Source organism: Prunus avium, chromosome 2 (genome assembly GCF_965620075.1).
Source record: "Prunus avium chromosome 2, drPruAviu1.hap1.1, whole genome shotgun sequence".
Taxonomy (NCBI): Eukaryota; Viridiplantae; Streptophyta; class Magnoliopsida; order Rosales; family Rosaceae; genus Prunus; species Prunus avium.
In genome coordinates, this window is record NC_142285.1 from 10102374 (window position 1) to 10126804 (window position 24431).

The following is a 24431-nucleotide window of genomic DNA, read 5'->3' on the forward strand; positions in this document are numbered from 1 at the left end:
ACGATTAAAATAATAGACTTTCGTACACAACCCGCTATTACCCAATCCATATACTTTAATAATAATCATAATAATATTAAATAATGATAAATAGTAACCTTAGAGATCCCATCTTCACATTAATCCAAATTAAATCAATTTTTCAATAAAAACTCATTTATGCAAGAAATTCCATAATAAAAGAACAAAGTACACGTAGAAACAAACGTCCATTCATTTCCTTATAGTTATAGCTGAGACCCAAGGCTCACTTTCACAACCCACCAATCAAGTATCCCATGCTCATCTATTCCATAACTTCAATTATCAAAATAATATCCAAGAATTCCATAAGATATTATAAAACAATCTCATAATCCCAACATAACCAAAATATATCAATAATATTCAAGACTCATTAATAAGGTCGTTCTACTACTTCTCGAAGGGTGAAACTACCTTGGAAGACTCACGGTCAATCGAGGGTCAAACTGCCCAAACTTGGTCAACCAGGCCCACAAGGCCCACGACCTCCGATTTCCGATCTGAAAGTTCCTATGAGTTCAACAAGGTTTAATATACATGTCCTGTAAGTTTGGTCCATATAGAGCGGTCGGATCGCTCATGAGAGCACGATCGGAAGGTCGTTGTTTTACGCAAACTTTAATTTATTGAATCGGAGTATCCGGGACTCCGATTCACGATCCGTGAATTCCTACACGATCCTAGAGGTGCGTACATCAACATATTTGAAAATGGAATCGATCCAACGGTCTGAACATATCGAACGCGGATAACGCGTAATATGCGTAATCCGATCGACCCTCAAACGATAACCAAATTCAAATCCGAGCAAACCGTCGTGCTTGGGACGACATGAGGATTATTTTAGGACCCAATGGCCCACCACAAAGTGGCCCATGCACTGCCACACGTGCTGGCAGCGCGTGGGTGCCCATAGTAAATTCCGGCTAATGAAAAATCTTCAAACCGCCGGTCAAGACCTATACCTACATGATCAAGACAATGAGTAAAGTAACTTTTGTTCTTGGACCATGGCCAAAAAGTGACTGGAACTTGCGAAAACCGGTCAAACTTTAAGCGATAAATCGAGTTCCAAAACGCAACAATTGATCCTAATCAACCTAACCATCAGTTAGAACACATTGAGATGATGAAAAAGTATACCTAGATTGAACAAATTAGTGGCCGAAATCACCTGAACGGGCATTGGAAAGTTTACGTAAAATAAGCCGTATTTTTCAATTTTCCAATGGCCAGGGCGGTGGATGGCGGTAGGAATGGGGTGGGATAGGAAGAGGGCGGGGCACTGGTTCTTTTTGTACCAGCCCCGTCGATTGGGGTGGCCGGAGGTGGCGGCTAGACGCCAAAACCAGATCGGTGAACAGTAACTGGGGGTTGTGGCCCACGGGAGAGAGAGAGAGAGAGAGAGAGAGGAAAGAAATTCAAATTTTAAAAACCATCTTTCAAATATTTACGGTTGTGCCACTGGGCTTCCGTTGATCGTAACTTCATTGTTTCAACTCCGATTTGAGCTCATTATGTGTCTACGAACTCATATCGACGCAATCTACGCAATAGTACCATTCATTTCTCCAAAATCCTTCAAGATTAAAAAGTGACCAAAATAACCCTATCACATAGGGAAAAATTATAATTTCATAATTAAATAATTTAAATGAATAATTAAAATTGGGTCGGGATGTTACACGTCAGCAATCTAATGGAAAATTTTGATTGAACGTGACGGCGGGACCAACTTGATGTGTGAGGTGTAGCATAAGGGACCAATAATGTCCAACAAAAAAAACATAAAGGACCAAAGATGATAATTTGTCAAACCACAGGCACCGTTTGTGATAAAAAAAAAAAAAAGAAACCATACAAATATAATTAAATATTCTAATGATTAAAACTAATTTAAAAATTAAAATAAAACATTAAAAAATTTAGAACAAAAAAAAAATCTCTCCCTACCTCTTTCTCTCTCTTTACTCGACCCTCTCACCTAGATTCCACCCACACCCATCCCCCTACCTAGCCGCACCAACCATTGCCCCCCTCTCTCTCTTCCAAATCGCTCCCTCTCCTCTCCTCATCCTTTCCATGGCTTGAGTTAATATATTCCATTTCAAGTGGAATTTTTGTTCTCAGTACTTCTTTCTAAGATTTTGACTTACATTTTTGTTGGCGAGTCCTATTCTATTTGGGTTTTATTTATTTTTCCTTTGTGTAGATATTATGTAATTAGGATTCCACTTATTTCCTAATTAAACCCTACTAGGGTTTGTAACCTGTATTATAAATACCTCCTTTCGGAGAATGAAATAGATCTGAAAATATTCTACCATATTGTTTGACTTGGTATCAGAGCCGACTTTCTGGTGACCTGTGTGTGTTGTGCCCACCCGTGTTCTACTCTGTGCCCTAATTTCTTTTTAGGGTTCTTGTGCCGTGTTCTACTCTGTGCCCTAATTTCTTTTTAGGGTTCTTGTGCCCGTGCCTGTGCTGTGTTTATCGTATCTGCTTTGTGTTGTGTTTGTTTCCGCTGCTATCTATCATGGGTGATGATTCCATAGTTGTGACTGGTACTAGTGCCTCTACACCGAAGGAGGCACGTCCCTCGCGTGATTACTCTACCCTGATTACATCTGACAAATTGGATGGCTCCAATTATGCCTCTTGGTCTCGTGGTGCGCGTATTACAATTACTAGTCGTCGTATGGCAAGTTGGATCAATGGGAAGAAGCCTGCTCCGTCTCAGGACTCCGCTGACTATACCGAATGGGAAGAAGATAATTGTCTGGTGCAGTCATGGCTTCTAAATTCCATGACTAAACCAGTTCGTGCCTTGTTCGAACGTGGTGATACTGCTTTTGATATATGGGAGGCTGCTCGGAAGACCTATACTGTGACTCAGAATAGTTCTCGTTTGTTTCAACTCCGACGGCAATCTATACTTATAGGTCAGAATGGTGAATCTGTGAAAGTGTTCTATGAAAAACTTCATGCTATCTGGCAAGAGATTGATTGTCTGCGTCCGCATGAGTTTACTTGTTCTACTGATGGGGCTCGTCGTCTGAAAGAAATTGAAGCCGATCGAGTTTATGATTTTCTTGGTGGGCTAGATCCACCGTATGATGGTGTTCGTAGCCGTATTCTTGCTCTTAGCCCTGTTCCACCCCCTCTCAAAGCCTATGCCATGGTCATGGAGGAAGATACCCGTCAGTTCGCTATGCTTGGAGGAGGATCGCTGGCTCTTAAGGTGGATCCAGCACGTCACCGACCGGTCGCCCCGCAAGTAGCGACCGGTCGCCCGCCGCAAAAAAAGTTTGGATCTTCTGCTGGGTTTCGTCCTTCTGCCTCCACCTCTCTTGAAGGTCCGCCTAAGTGCCGCCATTGTAATGGGGATCATTACTCTGAAAAGTGCTTTAAGGAGCATGGTTACCCCGATTGGTTTGCTGACTACAAAGCTCGTATGTATGGTCCCAAGGCCACTTACACTGTGACTCCTGATGAGGCCCGTCCTCCAACTCCATCTACAAATCTGTGTGCTTCTGATACTATGCCAGGTATGGGTTCTACTACTTGGATAATTGACACTGGTGCTTCTGATCATATGACTTATAATGATAAAATGTTTGATGAGTTGTTGCATAACCCTCGTGACCCATATATTACTAGTGCTAATGGTTTACCTTCCCCAGTTACCGGTGAAGGTACCATCCATCTTACTCCTTCTTTACCCCTATCTCATGCACTCTTGGTTCCCAATATTCATTGCAATTTATTATCTGTTGGGCGTTTACTTGATACACTTAACGCTTCTGCTACCTTCTATTCTACCCATTGTTTTTTCCAGGATCTCAGGACTCACGAGAAGATTGGGCATGGTAAACGGATAGGGGGGTTATATTACTTACAGTTGCCGGCTGCAGCAGTTCGTGATTGTATCGCTAATAAAGCTCTGAGTGGCAGTGTCAAGGACAAGCACCAACTTTGGTTATGGCATCGTCGCTTAGGACATCCGTCTTTTGGTTATCTTAGACATTTGTTTCCTTCATTATTTAGTTCATGTGATGAGTCTAGTTTCAAATGTGAGACTTGTGTAATGGCCAAGAGCCACCGTACTGTTTTTCCCTTAAGTAATAATAAAGCTGCTTTGCCTTTTGAGTTAGTACATTCTGATGTCTGGGGTCCTGCTCGTGTGACTTCTCATGGTTTCCGTTGGTTTGTGACTTTTATTGATGACTGCACTCGTTTAACATGGGTGTATTTGATGAAGACTAAACATGATGTTGTCTCTATTCTTCCTGACTTTTGTGCCATGGTGTCTACTCAGTTCCGTGCTCGTGTTAAAGTATTTCGCACTGATAATGGCGGTGAATATGTGAATCATACCTTGGCCCAATTCTTTCGTGATCAAGGTATCATTCACCAAACTACCACTCCTTTTACACCTCAACAGAATGGTGTGTCTGAAAGGAAGAATCGCCAGTTACTTGAAGTTGCTCGCTCTCTGATGTTGGATATGTCTGTTCCCCATCACCTTTGGGGATATGGTGTCTTAACTGCCGCCTACTTGATTAATCGTACTCCTAGTCGGGTTCTTGATTTCAAGACTCCACTTGATGTGTTATGTGCTCTTACCCCTCCGGTTTCGGTCTCTAAGTTACCTCCGAAGGTATTTGGGTGTGTTGCGTATGTTCATGTTTACTCTCATCAAAGGAGTAAACTTGATCCTTGTGCTCTCCGCTGTGTCTTCATTGGTTATTCTACGACTCAGAAAGGTTATAAGTGTTATCACCCGCCTACTCAGAAGGTACATGTCACTTTGGATGTCACATTTCATGAAGAAGTACCCTATTATGTGTCTCCCTCCTCTTCAACTCAGGGGGAAAGGGGGAGTGAATTGAAGAGTTTCGGAGTGAAAAATAAGGAAATTTTTCCAGAACAGGATGAAAACGACCGGTCGCCCATAGGAAGCGACCGGTCGCTCGCGTCGAGCTGGGACTACAGTAACGATACGAGGGAAGCGACCGGTCGCAGTGAGGAAACGACCGGTCGCGAACGAATCTGTCTGGATACGACCGGTCGTGTAGAAGTGGGCGACCGGTCGCTAATGAATCTGCTTGGAAGCGACCGGTCGCACATAGGAAGCGACCGGTCGCCCGCGTCGACGAGCGATAACAGTAACGATACGAGGGAAGCGACCGGTCGCGAGGAAAGCGACGACCGGTCGCCAGACCAAAATTGTGGTTTTTTCGAGCCTCTCTCAGAAGGACATAACAGTGACATTGGCGACTCTCGTACAGATGAAATTGATAATATACCCCCCTCTGCCCTGCCATTGCCTCAATCAAGTTGTGATAATGAGGTACTTTCTAGTGATATGCCTACCTATTCTTTGCCCCACGTACTACCCGTGGGAAACCTAAAGTACAATATTCTCCTGATATACATGCCAAGTCTAAATATCCCATTAACCATTATATGTCAACTCATCGTTTATCTAAGTCATATGCATCATATTTGTGTCAATTATCTAGTGTATGTGTGCCAACGAAGTTGCAGGATGCTCTATCTGATCAAAACTGGGTAGATGCAATGCATGTTGAGATGGAAGCCTTGAATAAGAATGCTACTTGGGAGTTAGTTCCTTTACCAAAAGGAAAAAAAGCAGTTGGGTGCAGATGGGTGTTTACTTTGAAGCACAAGGCTGATGGTTCCATTGACCGTTACAAGGCAAGATTGGTAGCAAAAGGGTATACTCAGACATATGGAGTGGATTACACAGAGACTTTTGCTCCGGTAGCTAAGCTCAACACTGTACGCGTACTTTTATCCTTAGCTGCTAACCGTGACTGGCCGCTGCTACAATTTGATGTCAAAAATGCATTCCTCCATGGTGATCTCAAGGAAGAAATATATATGGATCCTCCACCAGGTATCCCTGTGACTTCTAAGGAGGGTGTGGTGTGCAAGCTACGGAAATCCTTGTATGGATTAAAGCAGTCTCCAAGAGCGTGGTTTGGAAGATTTGCTGCATCTATGAAGAAGTTTGGATATGTGCAAAGTAACTCTGATCATACTTTGTTTCTGAAGCGTCATAAAGGTAAATTGACTGCTTTAATTATTTATGTTGATGATATGATTGTGACTGGATATGATCATGTAGAGATACAGAGACTTCAGAAGTATCTGGCTTCTGAGTTCGATATGAAATCATTGGGTGATTTAAAGTATTTTCTTGGGATTGAAGTTGCCAGATCTAAACATGGTATTTTTCTATCCCAAAGAAAGTATGTTTTGGATTTACTTGCAGAAACTGGAATGTTGGATTGTAAACCGATTGATACCCCTAGTGAGCAGAATCATAAGTTGGGGATATATCCCGATCAAGTTCCAACTGACAAAGAACGTTATCAACAACTTGTGGGGAAGTTGATTTATTTGGCTCATACTCGTCCAGATATTGCGTATGCTGTAAATATAGTGAGTCAGTTTATGCACTCTCCTAGTGTAGATCATATGGGGGCTGTGACTCGTATTTTAAGGTATCTGAAAGTAACTCCTGGCAAGGGGTTAATTTTCTCCAAGTATGGCCATACAAATGTAGAAGGGTATACAGATGCTGATTGGGCAGGTTCAGCCACAGATAGGCGTTCGACATCTGGGTATTTTATGTTTGTGGGTGGCAATCTTGTTACGTGGAGGAGCAAGAAACAAAAGGTGGTGTCTAGATCTAGTGCTGAGGCCGAGTATCGGGGAATGGCCCATGGTGTATCTGAGTTACTATGGTTGAGAAGATTGTTGAAAGACCTTGGGTTTGGGCCTAATAAACCCATGGAGTTATATTGTGACAATACGACTGCGATTGCAATTGCTCATAATCCTGTACAACATGACCGTACAAAGCATGTGGAGGTTGATCGAAATTTTATTAAGGAAAAGTTGGATGCGGAGATTGTGTCCTTCCCCTTCATCCGTTCAGAGTATCAGTTAGCTGATGTTCTTACGAAAGCTGTTTCTACAAGTATCTTTCTCAACTCGCTTGACAAGTTGGGCATGCGTGACGTCTTTGCTCCAACTTGAGGGGGAGTGTTGGCGAGTCCTATTCTATTTGGGTTTTATTTATTTTTCCTTTGTGTAGATATTATGTAATTAGGATTCCACTTATTTCCTAATTAAACCCTACTAGGGTTTGTAACCTGTATTATAAATACCTCCTTTCGGAGAATGAAATAGATCTGAAAATATTCTACCATATTGTTTGACTATTTTGTTGGTATTATGTAGGCTGTGATCTATACAGTGGAAGTTGGATTTATGATTCATTAGGAACATTGTATACGAACAATACATGCCCTATCCTGACACATATGCAAAATTGCCAGGGAAATGGGAGTATGAGAATTGGCGATGGAAGCCCCTTCAGTGTGACCTGCCACGTTTTGATGCCAGGAAATTTCTAGAGTTGATGAGGGGGAAGTGGTTGTTGGAAATTATTGCCCCTTTCCTTTTAGGGTCAAGATTTTGTGGCCTTGATCATTTTGTCCTTCTCCTTTGTTTATCCAATATTTCAACAATCAACCCCGTCATCTCCTTTGTGTCCTTTTAATATATATTTTTTTTAGGGTTCATTATGCTATGGTGCTTGTGTTCTTCAACAAAATTGTTGATTATCTAAGAAAGTGAGAGAAAGAGTGCAAAGAGAGAGAAAGATAGAGATGGAAGAGAGCTGGGAATAGAGAGAGATCAAAGGAGGAGTGGGAGTGGAAGGCTGAGGGGAAGGAGAAGGAGGGAGATACGAAGGGGAGATGATGACTTGCATGTTTTTTTTCTTTTAATTATTTTTCATGGTTGTTGAAGAAAGGATGAGGAGAGGGAGCGATTTGGAAGAGAGAGAGAGAGAGGGGGGGGGGGGGGGGGAGGCAATGGTTGGTGTGGCTAGGTAGGGGGATGGGTATTGTAGAAACTGATTTTCCCTTAGTCATTCATATGATCATTATATAATATATATATATATATATATATATATATATATATATATATATATATATATATAAAGTTTGTAGAGAACAATCTACAATTACAACAAGCCATTATGATGAACATAAATATGGAGTTATGGCCTAATAACAACGTAACTGACAACTAACCATTTCCTATCATTAGTAGGATTAACTATTGTAACTGAAATACTATTGTAACTCCCGAATACTCCCCCGCAAATCAAGCGCGCACAGCACAGCAAGATTTAAATGAAGAAACTACATGGTGATGGAGATAGCAGTAGCAGTCGGCTGTAGTAATCCAGTAAGGGAAACCAAAAAGAAGAACTCCATAGGTGCAACAACAGTTTGAGAGAATCAAAGTAACAGAAAAATAAAAATAACGCCCTTTGAAGGGCAACAAGTGAAGGAGCGCATGGGCTCATGGAAGGAAGGAATAAAATGACGGGTTGTTGTACAAGTCAAATGTACCTAGGAAACAACTCTAGTCACCTGAGAAACATAACTCTACATAGGAATCACCCTCTAGGTAGGTTAAAGAGCATGCAATAAGCGGGAAAATAAAGGGATGGGGAAGTGAAACCCATCATCAAGTGGGAAAGGCAAGAAAGTCGTGCACAAAGAGAGAGAAGCACAATTTTAAAAGTAAAGGGATGGGGAATAAAAAAAAAACCACAAAAAAAAAAGAAACATCTGCCATTGGAAATAGATAAAAAGGAGGGAAAAAAACCATGTGAGAGTCTCACGGTGTCACACCCCAATTTATTTACTTAATTATTAAGAGTGTGAGGTAAAAGAAAAACTAAAATTAAAAATTTAAATAGCAAGAAACATGAGAATTAAACATAAAACTTCTATTTAAACCAAAGTAATTTACATTGTAATTTTACAAGCAAAATTTCAGGAAAGTACAGACTCTTAACAAAACATCCAAAACTATCTGCAACTCATTCTTCTTGTTTCCTTGTCACAACTAAACTTCAGATTCCAAACGTGCAATAAATTCATTAAGGGGTGAGCATTACATTCTCAGTACAATTTATGCAATGTATGAATGAACTTCAATTCTACCCAACCCGTTAATCTATATAATAGGGCAAGCAAATCTGCATGTCCCATACCATGCATTTTACCACTGTGATTCCGAATGCCCCATTATATAAACTAACACCCATTTCAATCATCCCATAATTCCCCTTTTGCTAGTCATCTTGTCCATACCATTGATCTCCAAGCCCAAATCACCCAATCGACAATTATACTGCCGATTTCCTAATCTACTATGCACGCGGGCTCGCCTGAACTTGGTCCCTACAATGGTTAGACTCAACTACACAAAAGATTCTTCCCATTATCCTCTTTTCCATAATTTCTTTATCAACCCAAAAATTCCAACCATCACCGACAACATATGAACATGTCAATATTAATCAAATTATAATGATAATTGACAATCATGTAAACACCCAATATCAAGGATAATAATCAAACAATATTACCAAGCGTAATATAGTGTTCACAATATTTAATGAAATCAATTTTTGCAAAACCTCCCCAAGAAAGAACCCCTACCTCAAATCCAAAGCTATTGTATAACTCCCAGTTGTAAGTCCAAACACTTTGAGCTTCTCCAAAATCTCACCTCACTTCACTCTTTCTTTCTTCTGTCTAGGAGTTTTAGGAAACTAACACACTTGAAGTACCTATGATCAAAGAACTATTGAGTAAACCTATTTATAGTAAGCTAGAGTCGGTTAGATGAAGCTTAATGTTGTGCCACCTAATTAGTAGGTTCCTAGACTCCCAAATAGCCTTTTGTGTTGGCTTGGTAGAGTGCTTACTGAGCACTCTCCTATCAAGTTTATATATATATAGGAATAACTATCATTCTTACACCTCAAGCTTTAATGGGTTTTGAGGACACTACATTACAACACGTTAGTCTTCAACAATGCTTAGTAAGCATAAATGTTTTTCTAACAGTTTTTGTAAAGTAAGTATATATATATATATATATATATATATATATATATATATACAGTTATTCTCTTATCCGGATGTCCGCACGTTATTATCGTGCGGAATCTATTGTAAACAGGCAAGAAAACAGAGAGGGGTAGTACAAAATACATTGCGTCCGCACAATAATAACGTCCGGATGTCCGCATAAGGGAATTTCTGTATATATATATATATATATATATATATATATAATAAAAAAATGCTTTAATGAATTGAAATAATTAAAACCATGCAATAACATTGGATAGGCTATACTAGTTAATAGCTATCTTTACATAACTTACTATACAATTAATATATATATATATATATTATTAATTATATAGTTTTTGGAGATTAATAATTGTAAATATTTAATTTTATGAAATATTAAAAATATGGGGTTTCACACACGGTGAGACAAACAATTTAAAAGGAGTGTGAGCAAGACAGGCTCTTGAGACAAGTGCAGAAATAAATTATGTTTTTTTTTAATAAAATAAATATTAGAAAATGAGAGAAAAACCCAACATGTGGAAGGCATAGAAATATAGAGCTGAAGAGAGAGAGCTAAGCACAGGGATATTAGTGGTGTGTAGAGAAGATTACAAAGATAAACGTGAAAAAGGTTGAAGAGAGAAGAGAGAGAAAAGAGAACTCCTTGACAGGGAGGGAGAGTGTCTCTCAAGTAAACAAAGAAAGATGGTTCAAAAGAAAGAAATGGGAGGGAGATTTCAAGAGACATAGAGAAACCAACGATAGAGAGGTGTGGTCTCTGAGGGAAAACAAAGATATGGCCATCATGCCAAGAGACGGACATAGATAAAGAGTGGGACTAGGTATCTGAGGAGTGGAAGAGGCACTAGGCTGTGGAGGAGAGGAAAAAAAACATATTCATCTTTGAGAAGAGGAGAAGAAAAATGATTATATAGAAACAAACACCCTTACAGGTGAGGAGCGTCAATGACTCTTGTTGGCACTAAAACTTGAACAAATAGAGATGAGTGCAACTTACAAGTGATGTGGACGATCTAGGGATCGATTGAGTGCTTGACGCAGTTCCTTCCTGTCCCTGGATGCTGATCCTGAATAGAAGGAAGCCAAGGCTCGTGAGGTCTATGGAACCGGTGTGGAACCAGCCTAAGACCCTCCGATGCCCAAGTAAGTTTGTTTCTAAGAGCTTTTGTTGCTGACAATGTATTTAGCATAAAAGTCAAGCTGAAAAGTCTTACCCTTGTATTGTAGTGAAGGGGCCTATTTATAGAGGGCATTTTGTATGCTCTTAGTACTTAATTTCGATGTGGGACTCGTGGGAGGGCCCTATGAGGTTGATACGAGTCTCTAGATATTTCGGGCGTTAGGGGGTACCGATTGTGGACTCTGCTAGGCAGTATCGACCGTTCGCTGCTTTGAGGCAATATCATCGGTAGCCGATACCGATTGTTCGGAGCCTTGGGCACTTGGTGAGTTTCACTAATCCACGTGTCACTGAATGAGTGGAGGGTCAGATATGGTACAAACAGTAGTCCCCCAAGTTACCGATTGAGAAGCGACTTCTTGGTTGGGGACTTGAATCTATCTTCGGCATTCTGATCCGGACACGATGGTCTCGTTGTTGCCGATGGTGGCATGTAGTCCCCCAAGTGCCCGAGCGAGTGAGCTTGGAAAAGAGACGGCATGAGGTACCGAATGGTCTGAGAGGCTAGTGTAGGTCTGGTTTTAGGAACGCCTGCCGTTCAGCACTAGAGGTGAGTGAGAACTCATCAATGTCCGCCTGTCGTTCGGCACGAGAGGTGAGTGAGAACTCATCAATGTACGCCTGCCGTTCGGCACTAGAGGTGAGTGAGAACTCATCAATGTGCGCCAGCCGTTCGGCACTAGAGGTGAGTGAGAACTCATCAATGTGCGTCTGTCGTTCGGCACAAAAGGTTAGTGAGAACTCATCAATATGTGCCTGCCGTTCGACACTAGAGGTGAGTGAGAACTCATCAATGTGCGCCTGCCGTTCGGCACGAGAGGTGAGTGAGAACTCATCAATTTGCGCCTGCCGTTCGGCACAAGAGGTTAGTGAGAACTTATCAATGTGCGCCTGCCGTTCGGAACTAGAGGTGAGTGAGAACTCATCAATGTGCGTCTGCCGTTCGGCACGAGAGGTGAGTGAGAACTCATCAATGTGCGTCTGCCGTTCGGCACTAAAGGTGAGTGAGAACTCATCAATGTGTGCCTGCCGTTTGCCAGTGGAGTTGCGTTCAAAAGTGGCGAGAGTTGCAGCGTCTGGCAAGTGGAAGCATCACTTAGGATTGGAAACGTTTCGAGTGACGACGGTTGGACTCCTCCATGCATGCATGACACGTGTCGGCATGGCTGTGAAGAGTCGCGTCGTTTTGTATCCCAATGCGTCGCTTCGTTTCCCGATGCTTGGTTCGTCCTATAAATGTAAGGAAAGGACGATAGTTGAAATACTTGGAAGTTTTTGAGAGCAATCAGAGCTTGTGAGAGGCGATTTCCGGCGACTATGCGAAGGCGTTGTAGGCGATTTCCGGTGAGCTTTAACAAGGCGGAGGCGATTTCCAGTGACTAGGAACCACCGTGTGAACAAGGTATGTTGCTGTGTTTTTTATTTTTAGTGAATCAAAGTGTTGAATTCGTTGAATTTTTGTATGAACAAAGCATGAACAAGCATGAATGTAGATGAGCATAAGTGTTTAGGACTTTAGAATGGGAGTTGGATTCTAGCATGGCGTTTAGTTTCCCTTCGTTTGTGTTTGTAGATGTCAGACACCGAATCCGAGCGTAGTCGTAGTCCGAGGGCATTTGAGGACGAATCGTCCTCGGGGAGTTCTACCGAGGAGAGTAGGAGTGCCGAATCTGGGAGCTCTTCGAGTTGTGAGATAGTGAAAGGGGCAGGGGTGTGCACCGAGGCTGGTGGCACTTCCCGTAGATTGCCTCTAGGCAGTGAGCCCTCGACGTCAGGTCGTGAAGGTGGCGACGCAGGCGATGTGTCAATTGCTGCGCCAGGAGAGGGGGTAGTGAACGTTGTCAGGGGCAGGCAACGGATCCCGATGGCGAAGCCGAAGGATCTGGTGTTCGGAGTAGATCATTTGGAGCCGAATGTCTTGATCGAGGCTAAGCTGGCCAAGATTCGGGCCGAGTATCACATCCCGGATTCGGTAGTGATGCGAATCCCAAGGCCGTTAGAGTCGTTGAGTGACAATGATAAAGGAGTGGTCTTCTTCATCGATGCCTTCAAACATGGGCTTCAGCTGATTGCGCCATACCTTTGGGGCAAGGGGGACTTCAGTCCAAGCGCTTCTAACCGCCGATCGTTGAGTTTTCCTCGGATCTGAATGGGTGAGGGCTGCCGTTCCTTGCACCGATGGTTGATCCTATCGCGGCAGTCGGAGTAAACTTGGTATTCTGGGTGACGCTCCCTTGGGGAGGGTACGAACAGCCTTCGGGAGGCAGATGGCTTGCCTGTGGCTTGCTGCTTCCCTCTATCTTGAGCGCTGGGCTTCCGCACGCTTTTAAATGACTTCTCTTGCCGAAGCTGCATGTTCTGATCCAGACCGTCCTATTGCTGGGTTGAGTGCGTTTGCTGATCATGCAGTTGCCTCTGGGTGTCATCAAGTTTGGAGGAGAGGATGTTGTTGTGCTCCTGCATTCTCGCCATTTCCCTTTGCAGGGTTTCCACGCGGGCTTGCAGAGTATTTGGCCAAACAGGCGTCTCTGTCCGCGGTGTGTGAAGCAGGGGAGCAGGGCTTGGCTCGCCACCGATGCCGAGGATGGGGCCATCGGCAAGGAGGGACGAAGATGGATTCATTTTTTGGTCTCAGAGTTTTTGATATATGGGTTGATCGATAAGCGATTCCCACAGACGGCGCCAATCTGTTGGCACTAAAACTTGAACAGATAGAGATGAGTGCAACTTACAAGTAATGTGGACGATCTAGGGATCGATTGAGTGCTTGACGCAGTTCCTTCCTGTCCCTGGATGCTGATCCTGAATAGAAGGAAGCCGAGGCTCGTGAGGTCTATGGAACCGGTGTGGAACCAGCCTAAGACCCTCCGATGCCCAAGTAAGTTTGTTTCTAAGAGCTTTTGTTGCTAACAATGTATTTAGCATAAAAGTCAAGCTGAAAAGTCTTACCCTTGTATTGTAGTGAAGGGGCCTATTTATAGAGGGCATTTTTTATGCTCTTAGTACTTAATTTCGATGTGGGACTCGTGGGAGGGCCCTATGAGGTTGACACGAGTCTCTAGATATTTCGGGCGGGCCCTTCGAGGTTGATTCTGCAGAATCGGTAGGGGGTACCGATTGTGAACTCTGCTAGGCGGTATCGACCGTTCGCTGCTTTGAGGCAATATCATCGGTAGCCGATACCAATTGTTCGGAGCCTTGGGCACTTGGGGAGTTTCACTGATCCACGTGTCACTAAATAAGTGGAGGGTCAGATATGGTACAAACAACTCTCAATGTTGGCAACTGGAGGATCGCTAATTGGTGTTAGCCATTAGCTCTGATACCATGTAGAAACTGATTTTCCCTTAGTCATTCATATGATCATTATACAATATATATAAAGTCTGTAGAGAACAATCTATAGTTACAACAAACCATTATCATGAACATAAATATGGAGTTATGGCCTAATAACAACGTAACTGACAACTGACCATTTCCTATCATTAGTAGGATTAACTATTGTAACTGAAATACTATTGTAACTCCCTAATAGGTATGGTGGGATTTGGGTGAGAGGGTCGGATAAAGAGAGAGAAAGAGGTAGGGAGAGATATTTTTTTTAGTTCTAAATTTTTTAATGTTTTATTTTAATTGTTAAATTAGTTTTAATCATTATATTATTTAATTATATTTTCATCTATGTGGAGGTGGTTCCACTTGGCATGTCACCCCTCAATTGGTGAATAATGAACCATGGGTACAAAATTACACAAACACCCTTGCCACGTCATCAGTTTTAATAGAATTTTGGATGGAGTTGACGGCAAGAGGCAAAGTGGGTCACCAAATCACAGTCAAGCGGGGTAAGTGAGTCACTTTAAGTTTGGGGGGCAAAGTGAGATTTGACCGTAGTTTCAGGGGGCATTGGTGTAAATAAGCCTTTTAGGAATAATGGTGGGTGGAAAGATAGGATTGTGTTTTTTCAAAGTTACATTGTGGGTGGGAAGATAAGGTGGGTGAAAAAATAGGACAACGGGTAGAAATAGCAGCACTCCATATATTTTCTTTGGTTGATAATTGCACATAACTCCTTTGTCTAGATAGTATTTGCGCAAATTTTTCTGCCTTTTTTTTTTCAAACAATATGAACCACATCCTTGCATAGGTAGAAGAAAGGTGAGGCCCATTAAGTTTACAAACACTGAAAAAGACAAACCATTAGTCTTAATATGAACCACATCCTTGCATAGGTAGAAGAAAGGTGAGCAAAAGTCCGAAGTATACGCGTCAGAAGACCAAAGGAAGTTGAAGACCGGAAGTTGCATTAATTATTGGAACCTCACTCTTAAACTTCATCAAAAACTTCATCACATTCACAACAGCAAATTAGAAAATAGGTACCTTCTTATAACAACTTATTCTTTGATCTGAGTTTGGCTCCTATGGCCAACCAACAAGGACATTCTTCTTTTTCTTCTTCTACTACTACTTTTCTCACTCATGATCCATGGACATATGATGTGTTTTTGAGTTTTAGAGGTAAGGACACACGCACCAATTTTACAGATCATTTGTACAAGGCCTTGTCCGATAAGGGGATCTACACCTTCATTGATCGTGAGATTATAGGAGGAGAAAAAATCTCACCAGCACTTCTCAAAGCAATTGAAGAGTCACGGATTTCTCTCATTGTATTCTCTGAAAACTACGCATCCTCAAGCTGGTGCTTGGAAGAACTCGTTGAGATCCTTCGATGCAAAACATCAAAGAAACAAATAGTTTGGCCCATTTTTTACAAAGTGGATCCGTCGCATGTACGAAACCAAACAAATAGTTTTGGTGATGCATTTGCTGACATTAGCTGCAGATTTAAGGATAGTACGGAGAAGATGCAAAGATGGAGAAGCGCTCTTAGACAAGCAGCAAGTTTGAAAGGATATACTTGCAAGGCGGGAGAGTATATTTCTACCCTCTATTGTGCACATATATATGGTTAATTTAGTGACTTGAGTCTATTTTCAGGGTCTTCTATCTTTTTCAAGTTTAATGGTTTCTCTCCTTTTTCCTTTGGTTATATTTAATTGTTACTCATTAAAAAAAAGTATTGTTTTGAGAAAAATTGAAAGGTGTAGGGAGAAGATTCAAAACCCATATATTAGCCGGACTAGTATAAATGATACATATCATCGTATACTAACAAGTCAATATTGTTTGTGGTTAGGAACTTAGGCTCCATTTCGATGGAAGGATTCCAAATTATGGATTTGTATTACATAATAAGGTAATCTTGTTTGTTTAGATTAGTGAAATTCATGTAGGTCAAGATTTGGCCTAGAGAGAGATGAAGAAGATAAATGTATTTCAAATGATTCCTTACATGTAGTCACTTCAAATCTATTTCAAATGCACTATGTCTAGTTGTTCCAAATACATTCAATATCTATTTAAAATGCACTACATCTAGTTATTCTCAAATCCACATCCCTTCTTTTCAATCCCTCCATGATCCATCCAAACGGAAACTTATTTTAGCGAACTATACAATCAAACTCGGGGGAGTAGGGCAGCCGGCTGAATAGACTATGTACCTAAATATGGTATTCTTTGCGTGCTTGGATGTTTAAATTTTATTTCTTAAATGTGTCAAATTTTTTTAAATGGTAGGTCTGAAGCTACATTTATCAACCACATCGTTGAAGAGATCTTAGTTGTAGTATTGAAACGCACATTTTGGAATGTGGCCAAGTACCCAGTTGGAATTCAGTCTCAAGTACAAGATGTGGAAATGCTTTTGGATGTTGGTGGGAATGGTCGCTTCATGGTTGGGATATGGGGGGCATCTGGAATAGGCAAGACAACAATTGCAAAAGCTATATGGAATGAAATTGCCCATAAGTTTGAAGGAAGTTGTTTCTTGCCAAATGTTAGAGAAAATTCAATGCCACAATATGGAGGCTTAAAACAACAACAGGAGACTCTCCTTCAAGAGATTCTTGGAGGTAAAAAGTTGAAAATTGCCAATGCTGATAAAGGTATCTCTATTATACATAAACTATTGAGGCATAAAAAGATTCTCTTAATTCTTGATGATGTGAATCAGTTGGAGCAATTAGACAACTTGGCTGGAGTTGGTTGGTTTGGTGAGGGTAGTAGAGTCATCATAACTACACAAGATAGCGGATTGCTAAAATGTCATGGAATTGAGCTGATGTACGAGGTCCAAAAGTTATTTGACTACCAAGCTCTTGAACTTTTCAGTTTGAATGTCTTCGGAATTAATGAACCTCCAAATGATTATTTGGAACTCGCACAACGAGCAATAGCCTATGCTCAAGGCCTTCCACTAGCTATAACACTTTTAGGTTCCCATCTTCGTAATAAAGGTATACATCGTTGGCAAGCTATATTAGATGGTTACGAAGGAGAACCTTATTTAGGTATTCAGAAAATACTTCGAAAAAGTTATGATGCATTGGAAAATTCAATGCAACAAGTTTTTCTTGACATTGCATGCTTCTTCAAGGGTGAAGATAAGGACTATGTGATACAAGTACTAAGAAGTTGTAAGCAGAAGGTCTCCCAAGATTGTATAGAAGTACTCATTGAGAAGGCAATCATAACTATTGAATGTAATAGGATTTGGATGCATGACTTGCTAGAAAAAATGGGAAAGGATATAGTTCACGAAGAGTGCCCCATTGAGCCTGGCAAGCGTAGTAGATTATGGTTTCATGAGGATGTCTACCATGTTCTAACTGAAAATACAGTAAGTATAATATAGGTTCTTATATTCCATTTGAAAAGAACCAGTACCATATGTAACCTAGAAATTTCTTAACAAAATGTACTTGTATTTTGGTTTGAAAAGTCTTAACACTAATTATTTTCCATTTTAGGGCACAGGAAAAATTAAAGGCATCATGGTGGAGTTTCCCAAGCCAAATGTGATAACATTGAATGCAGCAAGCTTCTCTGGGATGGACAATCTTGAAATTTTCATAAATCGTGATGCAATTCTATCAGGACACATTAAATATCTACCCAACGAGTTGAGGTTCCTTGATTGGGGTCGATGCCAATTGCATTCTTTGCCATCCAAGTTTTGTGCAATGCATCTTGCTGTGTTCAATATGCCTTGTGGTAGTATCAGAAAGTAGGAAAATTTTAAGGTAACAATTGAAATTATTCTTATTTATTACTATTTCAAATAGAGTTCTTGTTTTTGGAACAAAAAATATATATATTCGAAGTTTTTTTTTAAGGGATTTGATAATTTACCAATTTATGTTTTTGTCTCACAGTATATGCCAAAGCTGACATCTTTGAATTTGAGTGGTTGTCAATTCTTAAAAAAAATCCCTGACTTATCCGGAATCCCAAATGTAAAGTGGCTGAATCTAAGTAAGTGTACAAGTTTGGTTGAGGTTGATGATTCTGTTGGACTCCTTGATAAACTCGTTGAATTGAATCTTGATGGATGCTTTAAGCTTACAAGGTTTGCAACAACACTTAGATTGAAATCCCTGGAAAGGCTTTGTCTACGTAATTGTGGAAGGCTTGAGAGCTTCCCAGAAATAGAGGACAAGTTGGAATCCCTGGTGATTTTGAATATCGGAGAAAGTGGCATAAGAGGATTGCCATCATCAGTTGCATATCTTGCTGGGATTACATATATGAGTGCTGGTTATTGTGACAACCTTACATTTACGTCATTGCGTAGGATATATGGATTGCAACGTCTCACTACACTTGGCGATAAGGTGAACTCTGACTCAAACATCTCATTAGCGCTTCCCAAGCTAGTTTTCATTAATCTCCAAGGATGCAATTTATCAGAAAGTAACTTCGTCCTGCCTCTTGACTGCTGGCTCACGTTTACATTTCTTGATCTATCGGGAAACAATGTTTTCAGAGGTCCGGGATGCATTAGTAAATTTGCCAACTTATGGTTTCTTAGATTAAATGGTTACAAGGGGCTTCAGGAAATTCCAGAATTGCTTCGACCAAGTGTAGATCGGGTACTCTTGCCTAATTGCACATCATTGGAAAAATTTCCAAAACTTCCCCAGGGGGTTCGGTGGCTGGATTTGGTCAATTGTCATAGACTAGGTGCCTATGAGATCACAGAAAATATTCTTCTGAATAAGGTTTCTGTCTCTTCTCTCTCTCTCTTCCTCTATATTATTGTTGAAGTTTTCAGACTATGATCTGATTAGGTTTTGGATTATTGATGAAGGAGCTCAAAAATTAATGAAAGGGGAAAGAACACAAAGAAATTAGAGAGAACAATCGCAGCAAGAATGAGTCTGTTATCTCACTCTTCTACCAAACACACGCACACCACGTGCTTGTTATTAAACCGTTAGGAAAAAGAATATTCCTACTTACATCAGCTCAATCTAACCATCCATTCATCTATCCTATGAGATAGAGACACATGGCACAATGTTACATTTTTCCTACGATTACACCTTAGCTGTCCATTGGACTATAATCCAATGGCTCACATTTAACCATACAGAAAATACAATCTGAGCTGACTTAACAAATATTTCAACTAACACTTATATTTCAACACTCCCTTCTAAGTGTTTAGCTGAAATGACCCCAAGCTTCTTCCTCAAATACTCAAACCTATCTCTGGCTAGAGCTTTGGTAAAGATATCTGCAGTCTGCTCTTCTGTCTTGCAGTATAGCAACTCAATTTCTCCATCTTGTAAGGCATCACGAATAAAATGAAAACGTCTGTTTATATGCCTTGTCTTGTGATGATGCACTGGATTTTTGGTTATAGCTATAGCAGAGGTATTATCACATAGAATGGATGTTGCACTGACCTGTTCTTCACCAAAATCTGAAAGAACAAACCTCAACCACATTGCTTGTGCAGTTGCTTCAGCTGCACTCATGTATTCAGCTTCTGCAGTGGAGAGAGCCACACTGGTTTGCTTGATTGATGCCCAAGAAAAGACACCTGAACCAAGGTGGAATGCATAACCAGATGTACTCTTCATATCATCCTCACTTCCTGCCCAATCGCTATCACAATAACCAATTAGCACTGCTTCTTTTCCTCTTTCATAGGCTATGCCATAATCCAGTGAACCTTGTATGTACCTCAGTACTCTCTTAGCAACCCCCATATGTTTCCTAGTAGGACCGTGCATGAATCTAGCTAAGAGACTGGCTGCAAACATAATATCAGGTCTTGTTGCAGTCAGATACAACAGACTTCCCACCACCTGCCTGTATAGGCTTTCGTCTGCTTGTTCACTACCATCCTGCTTTGACAGTTTCTCATTCACTGCAAGAGGAGTAGCAATTGACTTGCAATCCTTGAAGCCAAACCTATCCAAAAGAGTCTTTGCATATTTCTTCTGATGCAAGAAGATATAAGTTTCAGTTTGTATCACTCCTAACCCCAGAAAATGATGCAATAGACCAAGATCAGTCATTTCGTATTGTTTCATCATTTCAGTCTTGAAATCAATCAGTAATTCTCTAGAACTTCCAGTGTAGATAATGTCATCTACATAGAGTGAAACAATAAGAATGCCACTCTTTGCAGATTTCACATATAGAGTTGCCTCACTAAGACTCCTTTTAAAACCAGCCTTGTCAAAATAGGAATTGATCTCTTCATACCAAGCTCTTGGAGCTTGTTTAAGGCCATACAAAGCCTTCTTCAGTCTGTAAACTCCATCTTCCTTGATTTTACTCACAAAGCCAGGTGGTTGGTCAACATAAACTTCTTCATGTAACACTCCATTCAAGAATGCTGATTTCACATCAAGCTGGAACAGCTTCCATCCTTTCTGTGCTGCCAAAGCCACCAAAATCCGAATTGTATCTAGCCTTGCCACTGGTGCAAAGGTCTCATTGAAGTCTATTCCAGGCTTTTGAGAGTAACCTTTTGCTACCAGTCGTGCTTTATTCTTCTGAACAGAACCATCCAAGTTCAACTTAGTTTTATACACCCACTTAACTCCAATAACTGGTTTATCAGAGGGCCTATCAACCAATTCCCAAGTGTTATTCTTCTCTATCATTTCAATCTCATTTTTCATTGCTTTCTTCCATGAGACATCCTTAACAGCTTCTTCAAATGACTCAGGCTCAATGATGCATACATTGCATCTTTCATAGACTTCAGCTATACTCTTGTATTTCCGAGGAGTATGATCAAGATCCTGTGGACCTGTGACAGTTTCATAGTGTTCTTCTTCATTAATCTCTGACATTTCTGCTTGAGCCCCATGTGACTCATCAATCTGTTTTTCTTTCTCAGCAGCACCATCAGGAAATGAAATTGAAATGCTGCACTCTTTTTGTGCATTCCAATCCCAACTAGCCTCCTCCTTGAAAACAACATCTCTGGAGATGACCACTTTGCATGATTCAAGATTGTACACTCTGTAACCCTTTTCACAGCTGCCATATCCAAGAAATACACACCTGGTGCTAGTCTGATCAAGCTTCTGTCTCTGCTGCTCTGGAACTTGTGCATAACACAAGGAACCAAACACTCTTAGGTGCTTAATTCCTGGTTTTCTTCCACTATACGCTTCAAAAGGTGTTTTCTTCTCTAAAGCTTTAGTGGGGCATCTATTCAGAACATATACAGCAGTGTTAACTCCTCTCTCTCTCTCTCTCATTTCTTTCCTCTCATTTCTTCTTTCTTTTCTCTTCTTTTCTCTTCTTTCTTCACTGCCGACACTATCTCACTCTTCTTCTTACTCCATTTTTTTGTTTTTTCTTTCTATCCCTCTCTTCTTCTTTTCTCCTTCTCTCCTCTCTTTTTCTCTTTCTTCTTCTTTCTTTTCTCCCTTCAGGTCCATGCTCTCTCTCTCTCTCTTCTTCTTCCTCCTTTTTTTTTTGTTTTTTTTTTAACTATCCTTCTCTTCTTCTTCTCTCTTTTTCTTTTTTATTCTCTCTCTCTCTCTCTCTCTCTCTCTCTCTCTCCTGAAGAAAACCTTGCCTCAACTTCTTCTCCTCTTCTTCTCCTCTTCCTCTCCTCTCCTCTCTGTCTGATTTCTCCTTTTGTTTTGCTCGATAGATTGGAGGATCTGTTTTTTGTTTTACTAGATCTGTTGCTGGAAAAATGCAGCAAGAGAAGCTGAAAGATTTTTGTTATTTTACTGAAATATGATTTTGGGCTTTTTTTCCTTCAACCATGCGCCTACAAATGACGAATGAGGACCTGGGAAGATGATTGTTTGGTGGAGAAGTTTGAAAAAAAAGTGACCTAGGATTGTTTGCCGGTCCAGACCGAGAAAACCGCAACCGAATCGGATCTAAACAGGTCCGGGTTGGTTCGGTTAAATAATTACTTTTTCATCACAACTGGATCGGACCGAACCGGTTGAACAGTACGGTTCCGGTTCTAAATTTGACTGAAAATCGGGTGGAACCGGACCGTGCCCAGGCCTAAATTATGAAGGCTGTACCAAAAATTTTTAATTTTAAATTCATAAGATTTGCCAATAATACCTTAAAATTTATGCCACTTACATTGATATAATTTATCTTCTTCTTGTTTTCCTTCTTTTTTAATATATATATTTTTTTATCTGGAAGGTTTCACACTGTACATTTCCCGAAAATTAACTCAATGTGGTAGCTGTTAAGACTTTACAATCAGAAAATATTAGTTCACTCAATATATTTGTATCGAGATTAACTCAAGTAAATAATATGAAGGCTTGCACGATTGAGATATATAATGTTTGGCTACTTGAAAATGAGTTAAAGACATTTTAAAACAGAGATGTAATTAAATTGCATAAATGTTTAGTACGTTAAATGCAATAAACACCCAACAATTAAATTGCATAAATGTTCAGTACGTTAAACGCAATAAACACCCAACAATATCAACAACTTTTGTCAAACATAAATCTCTAAACGTCATGAAATTGATAATATGCAATTGCCGCACTAAAGTTTTGAAATTAAAGCTGCAGTAAATAAATAAATAAAATCTCGTAATTGAATGTGTAATGCAAAAGCTTCTAAATAAGTTAATATCAATTAAGCAATTTTGGAACCAAAAAAGGCTAGCGTCTAACACCAATTATAGTACATTGGTTAAATTTACAACCACATGCACAAAATAGAATAGTCAAATTTAATTTAGAGAGATTCACTATTATACCCAATATAGGAGCCCAAATTATAAAAATACCCTATATGAAATGGACTTTAGAAACACACCCAAAACTCATTTACAACATAACAAAAAGGCTTTTAACTTCTTTTAAATTACAAAACTGCCATTGATTTCTCAAAACAAACCCAACCCCAAAACATATAAAAAAGCCCAAAATACTCAATAGGACATCAAAGTAATTTAATAATCAAAATTAAATTCAATAGAGCCAATTGTCATTTTTTGGGTTTTTTTTGAGTTTGTTTATAAAAATTAAATTGTGTAGGGTTTATTTATAGTTTTAGTGCTAAGAATGGGTATTTCACTAAATATCTCTTTAATTTATCCATAAATGTAAAAAGATCTAATTCTCAATAAATTAAGGTGGGCTTCAAAACAGTTGTATCAGCCAACTAGCTAAGAGCATCCACAATCATGCTCTCTATTTTTTGGTTAAATTTTAGCTAAAAACACATATAAGTTATTTTAGAAGCTCTTTATAAAATTTAAACTCCAATCATGCTCTCTAATTTAGGGAGTCAAAAATGCTATAACTCTTTTTTAATTGGTCCATCTCTATTAAAAAATAATATAAAAATTAATTAACATTAATTAAAGGTTTGAAATATTCATTAAATAAAACAAGCATTAAATTATAAGGAGCCACTAGGAGTCCTTTCTCTCTCCTCAGATTTAGGAGCTCCTAGAGGACTCCCTATTTTAGGAGGTGGAGAGAGAGCATGGTTGGAATTGCATTTTTCCAAATCCTCCCTAAAATTTGTCTAAGGAGGTGGTTTATGGAGCCCATTGTGGATGCTCTAATGGATTGTCTCCCAAATCAGACCAAGGTGTTAAACTGATGCATTTATACTACAAAAAAAAACTGTATGTTTTTCTCCCAAATTCAAAGCAATGATAGCCATCAAAATAAAGAATAATTAGGCTCAATAAAACTTGCAATAATATCACATAAACTCTCTGCCCGTTTTCGCAAAAACTTAATAGTTATAAATGAAAATAAAGAATCAATATAGCAATTGAATACACAAATAGGCCAAAGCTAAAATTGACACAATATTAAACT

The 24431-nt window shown here is 40.0% G+C and overlaps 1 protein-coding gene and 1 pseudogene across 1 annotated transcript; both read left to right on the forward strand.

The window, feature by feature from the left end:
- The window catches only part of LOC110746427 (TMV resistance protein N-like), a 71106-nt pseudogene extending 49710 nt beyond the window's left edge, over nt 1-21396 (forward strand).
- Nucleotides 15597-18452, forward strand: LOC148296463 (TMV resistance protein N-like). The gene is made up of 3 exons (XM_088247797.1): nt 15597-16156; nt 16864-17965; nt 18096-18452. Exons 1-3 carry the CDS (start codon nt 15642-15644, stop codon nt 18354-18356), a joined length of 1878 nt encoding a protein of 625 aa, XP_088103923.1. The 5' UTR covers nt 15597-15641; the 3' UTR covers nt 18357-18452.
- Nucleotides 21397-24431: the final 3035 nt, after the last annotated feature.